General features: G+C 34.8%; 2 protein-coding genes across 13 annotated transcripts in view; one reads left to right on the forward strand and one right to left on the reverse strand.

Annotated features, from left to right (window-relative positions):
• LOC136842793 (charged multivesicular body protein 7-like) overlaps positions 1 to 7,690 on the forward strand; it is a 35,900-nt gene extending 28,210 nt beyond the window's left edge. For all 9 annotated transcript variants that reach the window (XM_067110632.1, XM_067110634.1, XM_067110636.1 and 6 more), the window contains exons 9-10: positions 1,510 to 1,672; positions 3,618 to 7,690. In XM_067110632.1, the coding sequence (XP_066966733.1) occupies positions 1,510 to 1,672; positions 3,618 to 3,700 (246 nt within the window). In that variant the 3' untranslated portion in view covers positions 3,701 to 7,690. The remainder of the gene's footprint in view (positions 1 to 1,509; positions 1,673 to 3,617) is intronic.
• LOC136842791 (uncharacterized) overlaps positions 7,683 to 22,061 on the reverse strand; it is a 49,205-nt gene continuing 34,826 nt past the window's right edge. For all 4 annotated transcript variants that reach the window (XM_067110627.1, XM_067110624.1, XM_067110625.1 and 1 more), the window contains exons 7-10: positions 20,102 to 20,262; positions 17,626 to 17,783; positions 16,376 to 16,577; positions 7,683 to 13,753 (exon numbers count right to left, since the gene is read on the reverse strand). In XM_067110627.1, the coding sequence (XP_066966728.1) occupies positions 13,523 to 13,753; positions 16,376 to 16,577; positions 17,626 to 17,783; positions 20,102 to 20,262 (752 nt within the window). In that variant the 3' untranslated portion in view covers positions 7,683 to 13,522. The remainder of the gene's footprint in view (positions 13,754 to 16,375; positions 16,578 to 17,625; positions 17,784 to 20,101; positions 20,263 to 22,061) is intronic.

The raw sequence follows: 22,061 nt of genomic DNA on the forward strand, positions 1-22,061 counted from the left end.
GGTAACTCGGCCGAACATCTTAGAAATTCTATCGTCACTTTGTCGTAATGTTTGCACCAGTTTATATTAGTCGTTACATAAAGTTCTATATACGGAAATGTGCGCAATTTCATGTAGAATACAACAGAAAATAATTCATGGTTGTAGCTTTTATCATTTTTGAAATATTTCCATATAAGTCACGATAAGTGCCAAAATTTCAACCTTCGGTCAACTTTAACTCGACCAAAATGATCGAAAAACGCAATTGTAAGCTAAAACTCTTACATTCTAGTAATATTCAATCATGTACCTCATTTTGCAACAAACTGGAAGTCTCTAGCACAATATTTTGATTTATGGTGAATTTAAAAAAAAAAAAAACTTTTTCCTTACGTCCGCACGCGGTAACTCGGCCGAACATCTCGGAAATTCTTTCGTCACTTTGTCGTAATGTTTGCACCGTTTTATATTAGTCGTTACATAAAGTTTTATATATGGAAATGTGTGCAATTTCATGTAGAATACAACAGAAAATAGCTCATGGTTGTATCTTTTATCAGTTTTGAAAAATTTTCATATAAATCATGATAAGTGCCAAAATTTCAACCTTCGGTCAACTTTAACTCGACTGAAATGATCGAAAAACGCAATTGTAAGCTAAAACTCTTACATTCTAGTAATATTCAATCATGTACCTTCATTTTGCAACAAACGAGAAGTCTCTAGCACAATATTTCGATTTATGGTGAATTTTTGAAAAAACTTTTTTACGTTGGCGTTGCTACATAATTCATGCATCATTTTGTGATAATATTTTCTCTGTGTTGCTTTGATCGTTTTACAATTTGTTGTATACCAAAGTCATTGCAATTTAGTGTACAATACAAAGAAAAAAAATAACTCGTTAGCTTTAACCGTTTTGCTCACAGCGCGATTTGTATACAATTATACTGTATATGACATTTTTTTTTCGCGCTGTCATATATTTCAATATTTATATATGATAATGATATTTTTTTCATTTCTGATGGTTGCATGCTGAACTTCAGGCAATGACAAAAAAAAGGGGCCAAAAATGAACTCTTAATCTTAAAAACTAAGCGTGCTGTAATTTTTTGAAAAAAACTTTTTTTCCGCTTTGGCGCTAACTCCCGAACGCCGCTGGCGTACAACAGACACTTTTGTAAATAGAGGCTCGGCGTTAGAGGATCAAGTAAACTAATATGTTTACCAAATTTCCCCTGAAGGTTTTGTTTTTTATGATTTTGTTTTCATGGGGTTTACTGTATTTGGTGAAATAGTGTCATCTAAGTTTAAGTGGACCACCTGATAAGTTTTCTATTATGTACAATAATTATTTTTCTTTCTGGAATTTTCTTGTCATCGTTGCTTGTTCCATATTCTTTCAGTTATGACCAGTTATGCCTTACACAAGTATCATGAGATGAGTGAGGTTTTTTATTTCATACTTTCCACATCTTAGTCTTACCATAATGTGATATCATTTTGTCCTTTGCATTTAAACAGGTATTAGAGGAATGTCAGGACATAAGTTCACTTCTAGCTTCCGGAGCAAGTTCACAGGGACCTGATGTAGATGATGGTACACTTGAAGAAGAATTAGATCAACTTGTTATTGAAGACCAAGATTTAAATAGTATTGACACAAATCTAGCAAATGCCATGCAAGGTAAGTTTGGCTGACCTTTTTAGTTTTAGTATCATTTGTATAACTACCAGTCCATGAGGTCTTTCATCATGGACAGTTTTACATTGTTTTCCTTGTCCAGTGTTAAATGTTTGAATAGTTCTTGCAACTCTTTCATGTACTCTCTTCCTGAATATTCATCTCATCCAAGTTTTCATCTGTATACTGTGAGTGAGCCTTCCAACATACTGTAATCCTTTTCCTTCATTTATTTGCCTTTAAATCTTCCTATAACTTCTTACATCAAAATCTTCTGATATCAAAAATCCCCTACTCCATATAAACTGCTTTTACCCGTATACTTTGGCCATAGCATCTCATTGCCACTTTCCTGACAGCATTTTCTATCCAATCACAGTGGTTTTTTCTTTGCTTATATTGATTTCCAGCTACCTTGTAATTCCTCTGTAAATCTTTTACAAATTTTTAAGAACTCATCCATTGATTTTTCTGTTAAAACAAAGTCATCTCTTTTAGTAGCTATCAGTGGTTTCTCTTGCGGAGCTTAAACTACTGCAGTTACTGTGGTAAATAGTAAAAGGATTTCTTCCAGCAACTTCTCCCATACTTTTACAGCAGCCTTACATCTCCATTTTATACACTGGAGTATGTTGCCTCTTTCTTTTATAGTACTACTGTATTGTGGTATTCTTTTTTCAGTTGTCTGGTTCTCCTCTGATATTAAGATCAACTCTCCACTGACTGTTCTCCAGCTGTTTTCAACAAATTTTAGTTTTCTAATTTGTGCCGTAACATTGTTTACTTAAAGCTCATTCCTAATTTTTTCAGGTATCACATTCTCAATTAGTTTTTCTTTTATAAAACATCCTCAGATTCATACATATTCTCTTAATATATATACATTCTCAAAGCTTTTCCTCATTGGTGTTTTTTTCAACTTTAATTATACTGTATTTGTAATTTTTATCTTGGATATTTACCATTTCACATCCTTCCTACCTTTTGTCATCCACATTGCTAGTCCAAACATTTTTCTACCCCATTTGTGGCAGGATTCCATTGATCCCACATTATGTTTACCCTACCTACTGCCTGTTACCCAATATGAATAATAATACAGAACAGTTGACTGAAGCATTGTATTAACATTCGTCAAAGGGACCATAAAAATTCCAATATCTATTGGAAGAAAATTAAGGAAGTATCAACAAAGGTAGCAGAAAATAAATTCAGTGGCAGAACTAAAGTCTTATAAGCAAAAATCTCAGGTCAAGGCCATTTGGACTTTGAAAGTGGGTATTATAATGAAAGAGTATATTAGGAAGTACATTGTAGTCCACCATGGTCCCAGGTTTTTACCTTTTCATACTATAAAAGCAGATAAAGGTATTGACTTCACATGGTAGGGAAGGATAATTACTGTACTCTTAAAGGCTTTAAACCCACTACATGTCTAGGTCTGTTTGCATTCATAATTCTTAGACTACTCTTCTTCATTCTTTCATACTGTTTATCCTATTTTCCTGTTTTTATATTAATTTCCTCTGTACTGCTTATGTCTGCCCTTAATTCATTCTATGTGAGAAGTGAATAAAATACCTGAAACGGTAGCTGGCTCTCCCTGTAGGGAATGGGAAACCATAGAAAGACTCATAAGATATTGATGATGGTAGAAGACTATTTAGGCAAAAAATAACTCTGGTTTAACTGCTCAGTGAGCTGGAGCAGAATTACATGGGATTTGTTGGACCTCTCTGTGTTCATTAGTCTCAAAGTCTAGATGATTTAAAAGTGGACTAGTCATAGATGAGGGAAGTTTTTTACACCTGTTGATCACATGATGTTAGTTTTTAGCTTTACTCAAGGTTATAGTATTGTGTACAAATCTTCTTGTCTTTCAGATTGCTAAAGAAACTGACTGTTACACAGTATCGACAAACAAATTAATATGAAATTTCTTTCCCAGGCCTTGAATTTCCTGAAGTGCCAAAAAGCAACCCTCTAGCATCAGTTCGAGAGCCGTCAGGTCCTTCATATTCTCCACCATAATTTAAGAATGTGAAGTCATATTTCAATAGTTTATCAGTCAGTGTACTCATTAAAAAAAATAGTCAAGGAGAGGTATTTGTGTTTGACACTATTATGTTGCAATGATTAGATAACATCTTAATGGCTGCTTTTACTTATTCAGGCAGCATGCCATATGATAGCTTTGGGTTATCAAACTCAGAAGTTGACATGCTGCTGCATTTGTGCCCAGAGCTTTAGGGTTTAAGGTTCAAGATGATTATGAAAGGATTTTATGTCATCCATCCCACAGAAAATGTTTGTATGGTTATATTAGATCACAAGTATTCATATATTTTGAATTGTAAAGATTATTTCTAGGTTCCCTTATTAAGTTGGATGTGTACTTAGTTATTTTTCAAAAACTGTACAAAATGTCCCTTTCAGACATTGGAAACATGTCATTTGAGATGCTCAGATAAGTAGCATAGGTACCATAATTTTTTAGAGTGACATTTTTATATATTGTGCATATGAATTCACCTTCATATGCAGTTTTACAAGCAGTTAAATAAGAAAGTCAGGGTTTGCTAGGTTTTTAGTATTCCTTTCCACAAGATTTTAATGTTTGGTTAATTTTTTTAAAATACTGAATTTTGAACAAAGTGACTACAAACAAATTCTGGTTGATCAGTATTTATAAATATGTAAAACAGTAAAATACCTAAAAGCTTGTCACCCCCAAATTATCAGATGAAAATTAATGATTGGCATCAATTTTTAGAGGACTGTTTTTTCATTTTTCTTTGATCCTCTCCATGTAATTGCTTTTGTCTGATACACATGGGTAATTTTTTGTTATAATTTGTAAATTTTTTGGTTCACACAACAGGTATTGTTAATTACTATTCATTCCTATGAAACTACTAACCTACGTCTTTTATATGGAACCCTAAGTAATAGCTGGCCCAGTCACAGAAGCTTGGCAGAAAGGTTGATAACTAGTGGCAACAAGTGAGGGGTGGGTAACCTACCCATCCGCTCAGTTGGACAGTATCGCTGTCTTCTGCTGGCTGACTACGCAGACACATCGTGTGCTCTCCAGTGTGGTTGCTGTTGAAGCTGATTTATGTGACTATTTCTCTGAGTGGTTAATGGTTTTGGCTTTTAGGATTTTTCTTCTGGTTGGAATGATTTATGCCTGCGTATGATGCTGACCCTCATTCTCTGTGTTCGTCATTCAGAGGGCAGGAATGTTTTCCGCCTCTTATCTGTCTTGAATGTGCGTCTTGGCCACGTAGTCAGTGGGAGAAATACAATTCAAGGAGGAAGACAGTAGAGATAAGTCTGTGGGTGCCCTCCAAGGGTAATACTCTGTCAGTATCACCCCTTCCCTGTGCAGTGCTTCCCCCAACCCTGCTATTCTGTTGAGATGGTGTACTTTCATCTGCTTCCCACTTGGTCCATGGAGTTAAGTATGAACAGCAACAGAGTGGCTCACCTTGTGTGTGGCACCAGACATTATCAGGACAATTTCAGCACATGCTTTTCCACCATTCTACCTGATCTGCCAAGTGATCAGCCAAGTGTTGGTCATTCTCAATCTGAGAATGACCCTGGTAACTGTTAGCCGACTACAAACCAAAGGATATCCAGATCTGCTGTTTTCTTGATGCATTTGAGAAAGCTACAAAAAGGGCCCACCCCATTTTAGCAGCTGCCTTTGTTCAAGTATCACAAGTCAGTCCAGCAGAAGTTAACAGTTCGTGGCTACCCCTACTACAGAGGTTTTTCTGGCAGGGTTGTGCAGGAGACATCTGGTACCATCAGGAGATCAACTTCTGCTCTTTACCAGGCAGAGTGGGTCATCTTCTGTGGTTGGTATTGTGAGAGGGATATCTTTCCAGTCAAGAGCTGCTATTCAGCAGAAATTGTAGTATACCTAGTGTACCTCAGAAGCAATAAGCTCCTCTTTATATCTGTGACTATGGGCTACTAATAAGCCTTTTGCAGGCCTTCCAGCTTAATGTAGTGGCTTCAGTGGTCTCCACGAGTTTTGCCTGCCCCACTTACTCGCATTCCTTTGTAGTCTCACATGGGTGCCTTATTAGCCCCTTAAAAAGGCTAGGAAGAGAAATGGCATGCTAAAGACAGTTTTCTTGTAAGCCTTATCATAGGAAAAAAGGATAGGAAAATTGCATGGTCTCTCATACTTGGTGATGTGCTCACACAGATAGGGAGCCATCTCATTTTTACACATTCCAGAGTTTGTGGTGAAATCTCAGAACCCCTTATTTCCTAATGAGATCTCTTGTTCTCCTCCCCTCAACTTTGTAGACAATGATCAAGATGAATGCGGTAGTATTCAGTGCAAATTTTACTGTATTTCTGGTTGTTGCGTGAGGCCCAAGGATTGACAGCTGTTTGTTAGTACATACCAACAGGCAAAGAAAGAAGTGTCTAAGAACATAGTCTCATTCTGGCTTTGGTAAGTTATCAAATTCTGTATCTCTGCAAGGGCTCATGAAGTCATGGCAGTCCCCCATCCCTGGTGTTCAGGAGGAACTTGTCCACATTACAGGGGACTTTCAGTGAGTGGAGCACACTACCTTTACCTTGTTCTACCTGCATGACCTCCCTCAGGATGTGTAGTTATTATTAGTTTAACCAGACCAGTGAGCTAATTATGTAGCAATCACAGGGGTGACTGCCCGGCATATGTAGCTACCCAAGTTCCATTTTAACAGAACACCATCTCACCCAAGTTCCATTTTAACAGAACACTATCTCACCCAAGTAGCTACCCAAGTTCCATTTTAACAGAACACCATCTCACCCAAGTTCCATTTTAACAGAACACCATCTCACCCAAGTTCCATTTTAACAGAACACCATCTCACCCAAGTTCCGTTTTTTAACAGAACACTATCTCACCCAAGTTCCATTTTAACAGAACACCATCTCACCCAAGGTTTACTGTTTTGAAAGGTTGGATAAAAGTGGAACGACTGGTATTCTATTCCTCTCCCTTCCTCCCAGCAGGCAACAGCAGTAGTGGAAACTGGTTAGGCCAGATTCAGGCAAATTACTGAAGGGGTTCTGATGGCTGGCCGCCTTTAGTTGGTTAATGTGAATCCCTTTGTCCCTCTTTCAGCAAGGAAGTAGGCAGTTGAGCAAATATATGCCTGGGATTTTGGGATCTTATGCTGCCTTCAGAATTGGTCTTCCTATCTCACAAGGGAAACCTAAATTTTTGTTTTTTCCCCGAGTGAGGTTACAAGGCACACACTGGCACGGGGAGCCTTGTCATCCTTCCCCATCTCACTTCATTTCCAGGTGGGAGATCATCACCAGTCATAATCTCAGGTTAGTTCCTCCCTCCAAATTGAATATTTAGAATTTAGACCAAAGGCCAAGCACTGGGACTTATGAAGTCATTCAGTGCCGAAACGGAAATTGACAGCAAGAGGTTTGAAAGGTGTAACAGGAGGAAAACCTCATAGTTGCACTATGAATCAGTTGTTAGTAGAGGCTGAAAAGAAAGATGGGAGAGAAAATATGAAAGGAGGTACAGGTACAGTAAAAAGGAACGAAAGGGGTTGCAGCTATGGGCCGAAGGCACCCACAAAGAACCTTAATGGCTCTACCCTCCTACGGGGTTCCTCCTTCTTAAGGATGAAGGTTTGTTTTCTCATGGGAACAAATTTAATATTTGTATCTTTATTAGACAGATAAATGGAAGTCTTTTTATCATAATCCTACTTCTAACCTCAAAATGTCAAAGTTCCCAAAGGAAAAAGTGACATGCCCTAAGTGAGTGGGTGGTCCCCAACCCCTCCCCCGTTACTGCCAATCACCTATCTCACTACCAGTTTTCAATGACTACACCAGTTATGGCCATTTATTCCATATAAAAGACTTCAGGCTTATAGGTCTGGGAAAAATAAAAATTTTAAAATGCTTTAAAAATTTGAATGCCAATTCAAGGTGCACAGGATAATTAACACTAAAATAAAACCAAAAACAAATTTACGTAGTGTTTTTTTTTTCTTATTCAGGTTGGTTATATGCATAACCCACAAAACTGCATAATCTAAATACAGTACAGTACTGCGCTGTAATTGCATATCTATATAAAAATTATATTACATGGAAAATTGTGCATTCTGGTATGCATGTCTTCACTGAAAATGTAATCCTCTATGTGCAAAACAATGAAAACACCAGTACAATATGGAATGCAAACTGTGGAAAGTGCAGCTTAATTAGGACAACAAATGTGCTGTGCTACATGAACTTGCAAGACAGGACAAGATTATTACTGATTTTCATAAAAACAAAAGCAGTAACATATTATTAATTCAAAGCACTGTAAATAACATACAATGCTTTGTACGACTGAACATGGCATCACCTTTCACACATTCACCAAGTAACTTTGGAGAAATAAAGGTGTTACAATAATGTAATGAACATACAGTGCCAATATCATTCTTTAAAATTTAGATAATCAGCCATTATCCTAACTGTAATTCGCAATTTAATTTATAATGAAACCCTGTTGTTTTTAGTGCTTAAAAATCTAGTATTCTATTTCTACTATTTTACAACTTCAAACCCCCAAAACTGGAAGGGGGATTTTGACATCTACAATACTTAATACATATGCTTTACTTAGTAGGAAGCATGGAAGAAAATTAAGCAAATCATTACTTGAGAAAACTATCTGATAATTATTATTCAAAGTATTGTATTCATCCTTGCCCTTGACAATCCCTGTTAAATATGGTTTAGTCCCAAAATTATATTGGCTTTCTTAAAACCTATGCAGACCTATCAAACTATTTAACTAAAATTCCTTTAGTCTGCTCAATAAGGTCTGCAATTCAGCTTTGCCATAACCCAAATCTACAAACAATATAATGTAACTATTTCCTAGTTTACTCTGAACATGTTGCTATGCCAAAAATAAAAATAAATCAATTACTGTACATCGGTCATGCTTTGTATTTTTAATAAAACAATAAGCTGATTTACCAAAAGTCCATAATCCATGCATTTCAATACAATATAATAGATATGGATAACAGGAGTACAAACAATTTACAATAAACAGTTTCAAAACATTTGATATTGGAATCTCAATTCACCAACAGATCAGACAATCCGGGCAGAGGTACAGCCACATTGCTTTAATGAAACAGTCCTAAACTTTTATGCTTTAGACAAAATTTACAAGCCTGACAGACATGTAATAAAGAAAAACATCACAATTTTGAAAGGGTATCTAAGAGCAGTTTTGAGTAAAAAAAAAAAAAAAAAAAAAAAAAAGCAAAAAGGTGGGAGACGGGTGCAAGAAGGTAGTGTAATCAAGACAAAACTGATATCTACAGGTAGTGATCTAAAAACAAAAAAGAAAATATATGCCACCTGTCCATACCATTCTTTAGAAGATTAAAATATGCAAATAGTGCTCACGTCTTAATTACTGTTGAAACATTGTGCAATGAGACTGCTTCTTACACCTTGAGATCAAAACAGACTAGACACACACAAAAACCTCTGCAAATGCAGTACCTCAATAATGTTCCAGACAGAGAAAATACAATAACCTATTACAGTACTGTTTTTTGGAAGTGCAATTTAATTCTTAAAAATATATTTACATTACAGTTATACAACCATCTTGACACATGCATCCTTTTCAATAGCACTACAAATAACCAAAATTGATATACTCCTGGTATCCAGCCCTTCCATAATAAAGCACTAAGAAGCTGGCAACCAGCGAGTCATTTGCCTTGGTTACTGCTTCACTAATGCTGTTCATAAACTATTACCCTTAATGTAATCTTTCTCTTATCAAAGAGCAACAAGCTTTCTGGAAGGACCTTCTATGAACAACTGCACATACAAAATCAACTACAAGGTATTACCAATGTCCAACAACCATGAAACCAAGGTGACTGCACTTTACCAAAAGGAACTTTACTAAATATCTCACCTTACATTTCCCCTTTCTTGCACTTTACAAAAAGGAATTTTACTGAATACTTCAAGTAACATTTCCTCTTTATCATTTACAATGATAGTAAATTAACAAGCATCATTATGTTGTTGAATGGAAACAGTGTTGCATACCAAAAAACTATTTAAATGCATCCAATAATTACAAACTTCTCCATTTGCATCAAATTTATAAACATCTGCCACCTCAGACTATGGTGGCATTCGACATAGTAATTAAATCTTTCCATCTCAGCATAAATGAAGTATGGATAAATTTGTAGAAAGATCAAATCCAAAGTAATTATGCCAATACTATATTTCAATACTGTATTTCAGTATTTTTCAAGACTTCTGGATAAGTGAAGATATGCCTAATCTTTGATAAATGCAAATTGCTAAAGAAGAAATAGCAGTGTTTAGCAAAGCTATGATAATTTGACTAATATTTCCATCTGATGTATACCAAATTTCACAGCCTATCCCTGAATCACTGATTACAATTCTCAACTTTAAACATTTCAACCAACTTTTCATATGCTTTGTTTTGTATACCTTTACTTCCCTGTAATTTATTCTAAACTTCTCTACTTTTACATTACCAATTAAGGGAAGAACTACTAACAAAATGGAAAAACCCTGAACATTACTACTGACGATATCTGCACACATGCTTATGAATAGTACACTCATGAATATTCTAAAAAGAATTTGTCACACTATCATTCACATTATCAAAGTAGCAAGTTAAGAAATCCAGATCAACCATAATGTTTAATAAACAGCTATCAAACTTTGTAAATCATTAATAGAGAAAATTTTATTACTGGCATTAGGGTGCTGTAATCTGATGACTTTTGACCTTCTTTGTAATCTGGAAGTGTTCAGCACACATCACAAACTTAGATCATTTTAAAAACTTGTAGAACAGCAATCTTGATTTGCAGCATACCACAAAACTGCTAAATAATCTTGGAGAAAAGCTTTAACAGTAAAGAAACTTTGATGACACTGTTAAGAAACAAAGTTACTCATTTCACCAATTCAACACTGCATTTACAAAGGAACCATACACCTACTGATGTATATTTTCGTGGATCCTCCACCTACTCTTGCAGTTTCTGGATTAACTTATTCTAAAAAAAAATTAATCTGATATAAATAAATTGCACTTCTTAGTATACCTGGAGCTTACATATGCTGACAGGCAGTGTGTCCATTGCAATTCCACTCTACCATTTAGTGGAATGTAAAAGCTTTCAACTCACATCCATAAAGTTGCCAGCAGCACGAAAAATTTGCTGTATTCTCAAAATTCTTCACCGCAATTAGCAAAAACTATGATTAAATAAAAGAGGAACTGATCATGCTTCAAAAATCTCAAGTTAATATGGTTGACAAAATTTGAATTGGTACTGAAATCAAACAAAATTTGAACTGGTACTGAAATGAACACTTACTCTTGACAGACTCGGTGGAAATTGTACATAAAGAACAATTATCCACTAAAACTACTTACTTGCAATACCTGGCTCACGATGAATTGACATTTGAAGAGCTGAACATTTGAACTATTCATATAACTTAACTCATGCTAAACTGACATCTCAGGAGCTTATCATTCAAACTAAAGTGAGTTGAAAGACTATATACTAACTGAAGTGCTTCACCTCCACCAACATAACCACCAAAAAAGAAAAAGCTATACCAAAATAATTAAATCTTGGGGAAATTTTAATAATTTACCAAAAAATTGCAAATATGGCCATAGCGTTCACTTACACTTTATATACATATATAAATGGTAAAAGAATACAAATTCAGAATATAATCAAAAGTCTAAGAAAAAATCATTTGAAGGCTACCATTCATTAGATACAAAACATGGTTGAGAGCATCAAAGGACTAAGATATTGGAGACTGTACAAAAACATCACATAAGGCATGTATATAAACTGTACAAATATATACATAAAAATTTTATTTCTACAGATGACCCAAAATAAAACTAGTAACTGCCCTTGCAAAAGAAGAAAAAAAATGTTTAACCACATTACATGGTGTTCTAACTTAAACACATGAGGCTGCAGAAATTTACTCAGTTTTAAAATACTACAAAAATCATGTTGATCAAGAATACCTACAAGCCAACACCAAGCCATCTCAGGAAACTTAAATGGATCAAAACAAAACAGCAAGGCCTTATGAAGAAAAATAAAAGTTTGGAGATCGCATGATAGACTATGATTCCAATACAATTTTAGTTCAGAACCTAAAACCAATCTAAGTTCTCCACAAACTTTATCTTCAAGAAACTAAACTCTATACTAAACAATAATGATGTTAAATACATTTTACATGAAGCCCTAACATTTTCTATCACTATATACTGTAACTCAATATCTTGAAGCCCTAACAATTTTCTATCTATATAACTCATTACAGTATCCCTACCTTCCACCTACCCAAGGGAATGCTAAAGAAAAAATAAAAAATATGTTAACAGAGTACATTCACTGAAGAGAAATGGATTTAAGAATTTAACAATGATATTATGGAGTATTTTTTTTTTATACAAAATCAATAATTACAGGATATCATCAACCATTCAGTATTTGGGATCCCTACAGGGACTGATAATCTAATTAAATATTTCATCTAGACCCCCTTAAAGAAATAATATGGGTGCCTTTTTACAAACAAATTTTTTACTACATTTCAGCCTTGCAACTAGAAGCATATGTAATGGCCACATGCCTAAAACAATGGAACTATTAGGAAATTAAATAACTGCTGTATATTTAATCAATTTTCTAAAGTTAGGGAAGAAATGCTAATCTCTTAACCCACTGTCATCAATTCCACAAAAATACTTCAACTACATCATGAGCAACAGCAATAAACAAAATGACCTGCTATGAATGAGCCTCTTATAACATAAATTTCAAATTTTCAATTTTTATGTGTTCCAGGAAAAAACGGAGATATATGGCATCACAACTGCTTCCAAAAGACGATGTAAACAAAAGCAAATCATACCTGAACTTTATGAAATTAACTGTTCATGTCCATAACTTCTTGACAGACCTTCCTTCAAGTTTTAATACTGAAAAATGAATGTCAAGAGAAATTAAATTGCGACGAGAATCTATCTGAAAATGGAGACGAATGGTAAATCATAACTAAAGGCTTATTATTTCTTTGACTGCAAAAATATAGATTCATATGGAAGCAAAAATGAGTTCTCTCTACTCACACAAGGTGGTTCTACATGCCTGCTACTGTGCACTAGTTTACATTGGTCATATGACTAACTTACCAATTATTGCTCTGGTTACATTTGATCTTGGTTCCATTACTCCCACAATAGAAAGGTGCAATTAGGTAACAATCTTACACAATGGGGTAAAACCTGCAGATGTGAATTGCAACAAACTACAAATGATGCTGGAAGGACTAAGATACTTGGGATGGGAATTAAAGCAAAAACTATAGAAAAAGAAGCAACAAGGTTTCTAATGCTGAAAATAGTTAATTAAATTTATAGCTTAAGCACTTCTGCATTATTCTCATTCTTTTCAGGTTTGGAGGAAAAAGGTGTAAAACATCAACACTAAGTCAAAATTTAAAAAATGTATGCAAAAACTGACATTTTCTCAGATCTTTATAGCTTGAAAGTTATGCATGTACACTACATGAAACAAGTATAATTTTAGATACTACAAACCTAAAACTAAATTTTAAATATCTTCTTACAACCAAATAGAGGGAATAATACAATAGATACATTCCTATTCTGTAAAAATATTTTCTTTTTATAAATGGTCCAATATATCAACTCTAAGTTCCCAACAGAGCTCACGAAGAGCCTTCACTTTTTACTTCGCAATCATCATTACTCATGTTGCTAGTTTCATTTTCTTTAGCAGATTCTTGCGTCTCTCCCTGTGCAGATAATGGACGGATTATACCTAGAGGAGATGTGGCTCCACTGTCGCTACCCAGCTCACCTCGCACCATCTTCTCAAGAACTATTCTTGAGGCTTTCTCTGAAACGTCTAATGTCTTCAAGAAGAACTGCCTACATACCTGAAATCATTTGAGCAACAAATTTGATTTGGTCCTAAATCCGCAACAGTACTAACTGTAAAACTACTGAACATGTATGACAGTATTAGAATTTACTCAGCAACTTCAAAGATTACAAGAAATAAAATACTACAAGTTGTAAGAACAATCCCACTAATGAATGAATTACTCAAAAACAAAAGTACAGTACTCTGTACTTCATAATAGTAACGAGCCTCAATAGTCTTGCTCATCTAAACACCACATTTGGGTAAAATTATTTGACTTAATTTATCAAGAAAACCCTATGGCTAACACCTAAAGAAAGAAACGCTCAACAGTAAAAAAGACAAGTAACATGAAAATACCAACACCATACCTAAAAACCACCAACTTATTGAACAATGCCTTTTTCATACACTGGGAAAGTATTATAATGAACATACAATTATCTCAATGACATTTTGCCTACTATGGCAATACAGTCTTTGTATGAGGTCAACATTTGCACTGTGTAGTACGCTGAGTGGCAATTAGAAGATGGTACTTTAAAGTGCTTTGTGGCATCCCTTCGAAGGCCTCTGCTGTAATGCTTTCTGCCTTTTGCTATTCATTTGCTCCTTGGCCTTGTCCACCTCATCCTTAAGGTGAGCCATGAATATAACCCTGATTCGTAGGCCTCATTAAACTAACTTATAACTAAGCCCACGCAATAAAGGCTCTGCATTTTGATTAATTCAACAATGACCTCCATGATGTGGGCTTTCCAAATAATGACATGCCATTTAAATCAAATACTGTAAAATGATCATCAACAATTCAAAAGAAATACAGAATCATCAAACAGGAGTTAGCAAGAGTATAATATCTGGCACTATCTCACTAGATAAAACACAAGAACATGAGTATGTAGATAACTGTAAAATAATTAAAGCTCTTGATATATATATAGTAGTTTATAAGTAAAAGATGTTTAATACATGTAAAAACAAAGCAGGATATAAGAGGCTAATATCGTATTGTATACAGAAGCATGTAAGACAAACTGTTAAAAACAATACTGGTAGATTGATACTATCACATTTATCTTGTTATATTGCATGACCTAGCATTCATGGTGAAATCTGAGGGAGAGGTCATGGAGAAGTTCAAAGGTAGAAGATCAGAATGGAGAGAAGACTGAAAATCAAAATAAGCAAAGCAAATTTATGATAAATAGAAATGAAGTAAAAGAAAATGTCCACTCTGGAAAGTGACAGTACGGCTGCTGAGGGAGAGACGGGAGGGTAAGCTCAGTACTGTGTAAGGAAAGAAACAGATGACATCACGATATGCTCAAAATTGGAAAATATATGTATACTGAGTTTTTCAATGGCCAATATATAATACACTAACAAATGGCCAAGTCTTGGAAACAGAACATTACTGTTCACTTGAATGGACACTGGACTGGGAGGCAGGGATTAAGACAGTAAAAAGAATGGTTTCCGTAGCCTGGATGAAACAGCAACATTGCTATACTTCTGGTAAAAAATATCTAATTAGTAGACAGGGCAAAAATTTATGAGTACAGTAGTTACTGTTGTTTAGACTGCATATTCATATTTTCAACTGAGTTGATAGGCAAAAGCTGTGAGTGAAATTCTGATTCTTTCTGCATGACTGTTTCTCCTTTCAAATCTGTTGCATTACAGAAACTTTTTACTACTAATAACAGTTGTACATTAAGTGTGATAGATGTGTGATATCTTGGTATAGCGTACGACTGACATTTGGGTGGTTAAATGTGCAGAATCCAGCATTACCAAAAGGTAGCTTCCATCTATCAAAAAATTACTAAGGATGAAAAAAAATTTTTTTAAATTAAGATTGTTTTATGATAACATAACTTAATTTCAGTGTTTACTGACAGCAAGAAAGCATGAATATTTTCAAGATTGGAGTGCATGGCACAGTAAGAACCACAACATTTTTCTAACAGAAAGGATAGGAAGTTTGACTTTAAAATATGCAGTACACTGTGCCTGAGTAGAAGACTTAATTCAATCAAGATCAGGAAAAATTTACACTAGAAACAATACCATCATCAAGAACTGCCTGAAATTTCCCAGTATCTGGGTCTTAAAACAATTCCGATAAGTAGCTAATTCTACAAATGATCCAATGTCACTAACGCTCACAAAAATTTATAGAAAAAAAAAAAAATGTGGCTACTTCAATCCTAGGATTACTGTATAGGCAAATTCAAGCCTTTACACCTACAACAGGCAGCAGACAAGAAAACCTAACCTCCAAGGTCTGGAAAATTAAAGAGCCTTTGTTGTGGGTGATCAGCACCCCATAAGGGACAAAACCTTACAAAGAAAAATGAAAAGACCTCCAACACTTGGTTTTCAAACAGGGCAAAATCTTAAAATATTCATCTAGTCAATTACTAAACATTAACCAAATTGATATAACTTCTCTATCTTGGGAATTTGCAATCAATTTATAAAACTGTGATACAAATGAGAATGTTTCAAAAAAACTAGTTAAAACTATTCATTAAAAGTTATTGACTGTACCATCCTTACAACACTAAACAAGCTAGTACAATAAAAAAAAGTCTGCAGAATACAACTGGGTAATCCTAAAACTACTTACCTGCAGTTTCTTATCTTTTCCTTGGGTAAGAAAATATAGTATCACAGTACGTAAGAGGCCGCTTGGACCGAGTTTTTCTTCACGCTGCATGTGAGCTGCAAGATATTCTCTCTGGAGGTTATAATCTGCCAGGCCCCAGTATTCTGCAAATATCTTCTGACGATCTTCTTCACTGATGCGAGCGTTGCATTTAAGTGGACATCTGAAAAATATTTTATTTCCAATGAAAACAACAATACGTAAGTGTTAAAAATCGGTGGTTTTAGTACCAAATAAAAACAGCTAACTGGCTGCAATACTCATGTGGAATTCTTTTATGACAATTTTATCAAATACAACCAATCACCATAGTAATCTTCCAGTGTTTAAACTTTTCACCAATGGGCAACTAGTGGTTCCCAGTACTGTCCTATTTTCTTGATTCTTTACCCTATAAAAATAACTTTTTATCATATTAATATCCTTGTATGCAAAAAAAAAAAAAAAATACAAATCAACTACAGTATTCTCGTTCAACCATTTTTATGCTTCTGAACTTTCTATTTCACATGAATTTCTTTGGGGAACTTGACTTTAAATTTTGCAATTAACTGTTTTGGAGAAATATGATTACAATATCTACCTCTTCATTACTGATATCATTTAAAATCTGTGTCCTTGTACATTTTTGTCATTTTCCTTACCTTCTCCTCCAACTTTTTTGTATTAAATATACAGTACAGTATTTAATCTATTTTTCATTTTCTTTTCTCACTTCAAATTCTAGGTATAATTTTGCTTTGCTTTCTGTTTTCTTTCAAGTCTTCACTTCATAGTAAGTTATCTGTGCATGCAAGATATCATTTAGACAATTTCTAGGTCATTATCCTAACAGAGGAGAATGAAGTTTCACCTTCTAGAGCCAGCCCTATGAGAGCTGTTAATCAGCTCTGTGGTCTGGTTAAACTATTTTAACAATAATAATAATTCACCTTCTGGATATATTCTGATAAAAACTCAAGATATATATTTTCTAACAATCTTCTATAAAATTTTTTATCTCATTATAAAAGCACAGTACAGTACTAGGTATACTTCAAGACCCAACTAGTTTACTATTAATTCCCCTAGTCAACAAAATTCATGATTATCCAATACACAGATTACGGAAAATTTATCAATATTTTACACCAAGCCCAATATTTAGCCAAATCTACAAGACAGCTTACAGTATCCTGAGGAATGAGAAAATATGACAAACCATAACTTACCTACTACAATCTTGGGGCCACACACGCTTTGCATTTACAAGCTTTCCTTTGGTATTTATATAACTTTGCCCCGTATTTTTCAGTTCTTGGCGTTTCTTTTTATCCTTTGTAGAGCCTGCTGCAAATGCAAGCATCTCCCTTGTTACATCATCTGGAACCTGGAATAGAGATTGCCAACTGGTAACATGACAATATACTATGTTTTAAAAATTGATGCAAAGCTTCAACTACACTACTCACATTACACAAAAACTGATACAACATTCTACTATGCTACTTAATATATTTACAAGAACTGATACACCATTGAACTATGCTTTTTGCTATACACAGTGGAACCTCAGTTACTGGATCTCAATTGTCAGACAACGCTATTTAAGAACATTTTGTCCAAGGAAAACTTTGCCCTGTTAGTAGACTCTTCCTCAGTTTAAGGACACACAAAGACAACTGGCTAAAACACGTATCAGATACCTCAATAACAGGACAACTCTGTTTAAGGACAATTTGTCACAGGAAAACGCTGCCGTTAGTAGACAATTCCTCAGTTTAAGGACGTACATAGACAACCCGCTAAAACACACATCAGATTAGTCATGTCATGTGCGTGCAGTTCTCAGCTGAAACAAAGCGAAGGGCTCAGTTTATGCATGGGTCTCACTCAGTGCACATCTCTGATGAAATGTCTCCTGTGTCTTTATGTGTTTTTTCCAATTCTTGTGGAAATACACAAATCATCTTGGGCCCTACAAGGAAGCAGCAACAGACTTCTGAGAAATTACCTTCAGAGGAGGAGGAGGAGGGAAGGGAGGAAGTTCTTATGTCAATACGTAAAGAAATGTGAGTAAAATGGGGGGGGAGCACAAAGCTGTGTTGGAAAATATCACCAAGACAAAGCTGTAGCAAACCATAAACCTGCTGAATGACAATGCTATCTTGCACTTAATGAACATTTTAAAACACACAAACAAAAACAAACATCACTGGACAGGTTTTTAATGAGAAAAAACACAGTGAATCTCAAGAGGAAAGCAGTAGAAAAAGACATTGTGACTCTCAAGAGGAAAGCAGTAGAAAAAGACATTAGAGAGAAACAACCCCTGGAGCACAGTTGCCTGCCATTTTTATACAAACATCATCATCTCTCCTTCCCTTCACCTGTCTCACCACCTGCAATACACGCCATCAACTCTCCCAGTTATTGGTAGGAGAAAAAATTTGCAATTATTTCATCTATTTAATTTATGTTCTTTTTTGTATTTCTGTATGCTAGGCTTGTTACATTCAAGTTTAACTGAGAAAAATTCATTTGGTTTAGGACAAACCGGTTAAGGGACAGCCTTGTGAACGGATTATGTTCGTTTACCAAGGTTCCACTATAAAATTCAATAAAAACATTCATCTACAATACTTGCTAAGTTGTTCTTTTTTGCGGATAATTGCTGTTCTAGCTTATGTATAGTTTAACCACCCCACGAGTGAAAATTCTTGCTTTTCGTATGATTGGCTCAGGTTTCCTTACCAACAGAATTATTAATCTCAAATTAAATGGTGGATGAAACAAACTTATTTCTTTGGTATTCTTGGCCATTCTTCATTTTTATTACTACTGTAACACCCCTTTTTCTGAACATTTCATTTCTACATACGACAGCTTGACAGTTTTTGACACAACCATTCAAAATAGCTGATGCTTTAACTACAATGTTGCTCCAAGAACTAAATTTATATATCATGCTGCACATTTCTACAAACTAACATGCCACTAGACATAATTACACCCAACTTGATAAGAGGTTTCAAAAATTCACTTAAACAATTAGTGGTGTTGAAAATCTACGAAAATACTACTGTGGCAAAAATTTTAAAATTAAATGAAAGTGAAATACTCATCTTACAAAATTACTAAATGCCTCTTCATTTATTCACAGTATAAAAGGCATACTGTAAAGCACTACTACTAAGCAGAGTTGCTGCTGAGAAAAAATCCAAAATTACTAATGCATATCAGTACAAATTTTATGTAGTGACCAATGATAAATATTTTCCACGTAATCATTGTGGGTGGTTTCTTCCTCTTGATAGCAAAAAATGTACAGACAATATATTGTACAAGAACAGATGCAATTTTTCCTCAAAATAAACTTATTTTCCCAATAGCAAGAACTCTGAGAAACAATAACGTAAGAGAATAACGACCAACAGGCATCTGGCCAGTAGTCTGGTCATACGCAGTGGGCTCTTGTTTACCAATATCTAACAAGTTGGTGTAACTAAAGAGCTGTTTGCAACAAAGTAAGGCTACTTATGATTAAGGGAACTGGAACATACCAATTGTATACACCTGTGTGACCCAGAAATCTCTGGCAAAGATTTTAACATTAAAAAAATCAGTTGACAATTACCCCTCAATTACTTTCTAAATAACTTTCTAAAAAGAAATGCCAAACCTCTTCAGTTATTCTATTTCACGTACCTGTTGCTCCTGTTTCAATTTTGATTGGCTGCCCACTTTTTTGTTTGTAGTTTCTGGAGAACCAAACCACAAAGAGGTTGCTAGGAATGACTGCAACAGTGATGTAGCCAGAGGACTCTGCATAAGCATAGCTTCTGCTACTTGAGGTGGAACAGCAACTCCTAATAATAAATATTTTGAGCATTTAGGTTTATGCAAGATATCTACCAGTACTAGTATAGAGTATTTATAAAAATATTACCAAATAAAAACATTCTTTATCTGTACACAAAACTTGACAATGAAACATCTGAGTCGTCAGATATACTCTCACTTTATCCATATTTCAAAATCTTATAATCGAAGGTGAAAAGTTATTTTCTAAATAAAATATTTCCAATATCAAAAGTGATAACACTTTCCAATACCATGAAGAGACATTTCAAACTAGCAACCTTTAAAGTTATAATATAGCATAAGAGAATCTATATTCTTCCCAGGGCAAGCAATGCTTTATTTAGTACAGTATAACAGAATCTATATTCTTCCCTGGGCAAGCAATGCTTCATGTGAATAATAAAACGTAAGGCATAAAAAACTACTTAAAAGGAACTTTATTCTCTAATGATTAAAAGAGCATTCAACTAACCCTATTCTCCAAAGTTAAGATACAACTCATCATGACAAAAATTTCATGATGATTAGGAGCAAAAACTATATTCCTCCTACTAACATACAAAACAAAAGAATGCTTAAACCAATACTCTATTGCTATACTTTTTCTACCATAGATAATATAGAACACTAACATTCCTAAGGATAAAAAAAAGGGGGAGAATATTGACTCATTCTCAAGTAAAGACACCATTAAACAGTTGAATATATTAACAAAGATTTACCCTCATAAGAATGATTCAAAAGGGTAAATTCGATTAATGTATGTGGACTAGATTCAATACTGTCTTCTTCTTTTAACATGCTTTTTTCCCATTTTTGTATGGGGTAAGCACGATGCCTTCTTTGGAAGGACTTTTGATTTGGCTTTGGGGTAGACCGTAGTCTCGATCGGCTGCCCTGCCTGACATCGCTTAGACCCCGGTAGCGTATGTTACATGTATCATACCAGACCCAACGCCCTTTCTCCCAGCAGCGAGAAGTTGTTGCGCGGGTAGGTCGAGAGTTCGAGACGTGTGAGATGTTTGTCATGTTTTTAGATGATGTTGTAGTGGCTTTGTTTTGAGTGTGTATTTAGTCTGTAACACCCATTTGCTTTTTAAGCAAACCTATCCGTTGATTACATACATAATCCCGGGGTGTCTACACAGATAGCAAAGTGTCCGCCTCTCTGATCAGTCGGCTGCGGATTTGAACCCGCGCCACATACCTCTACGAAGTCCGAAGCTGCTGCTGTAACCCACTTTGCCATCGAGGCTCCACTAGATTCAATACTGTACGTAATACTATTTAAGCTTAAGCCAAGCACTGTGGCAACCAAGCCCAAGTTTTAAATTCAATAAACTTAAAAATATTTTAAATTTTGTTCATCTCTGATTAAAACAAATGATAAAATCCTATTTCCTTTAAAATGACATTCTTTCTATTGGGCTATACTCTTATAGTAATTTAATTATGGAACAGCTATGCAATGAACAGTCCTTCTTTCATGGTTAAAGCATGTACATTCTATTATAATGTATCACACTTCTTCATCTGTCTAGCAAATATTACTGTACAGCACCCACTTTCATTACCACTGCAATATAAGCTGTGTGTAAAGTATGCATCCACTGATATGCTTTCTTATCATATTTATACTTGTTCACTTTTCAGAAATCTGAAATTCCATTTTCTTAACAATGGGTTTGTAGTATTCAATATCTGTTTTAATTTTACGTTAATCCATCTTTCTTACCACTGATTTAACCTACACTGTGCATTTGTGGATGGTTTTTTTAGGTCACTATGAGAGGTAAATATACGG

This window comes from Macrobrachium rosenbergii, chromosome 10 (assembly GCF_040412425.1).
Source record: "Macrobrachium rosenbergii isolate ZJJX-2024 chromosome 10, ASM4041242v1, whole genome shotgun sequence".
NCBI lineage: Eukaryota > Metazoa > Arthropoda > Malacostraca > Decapoda > Palaemonidae > Macrobrachium > Macrobrachium rosenbergii.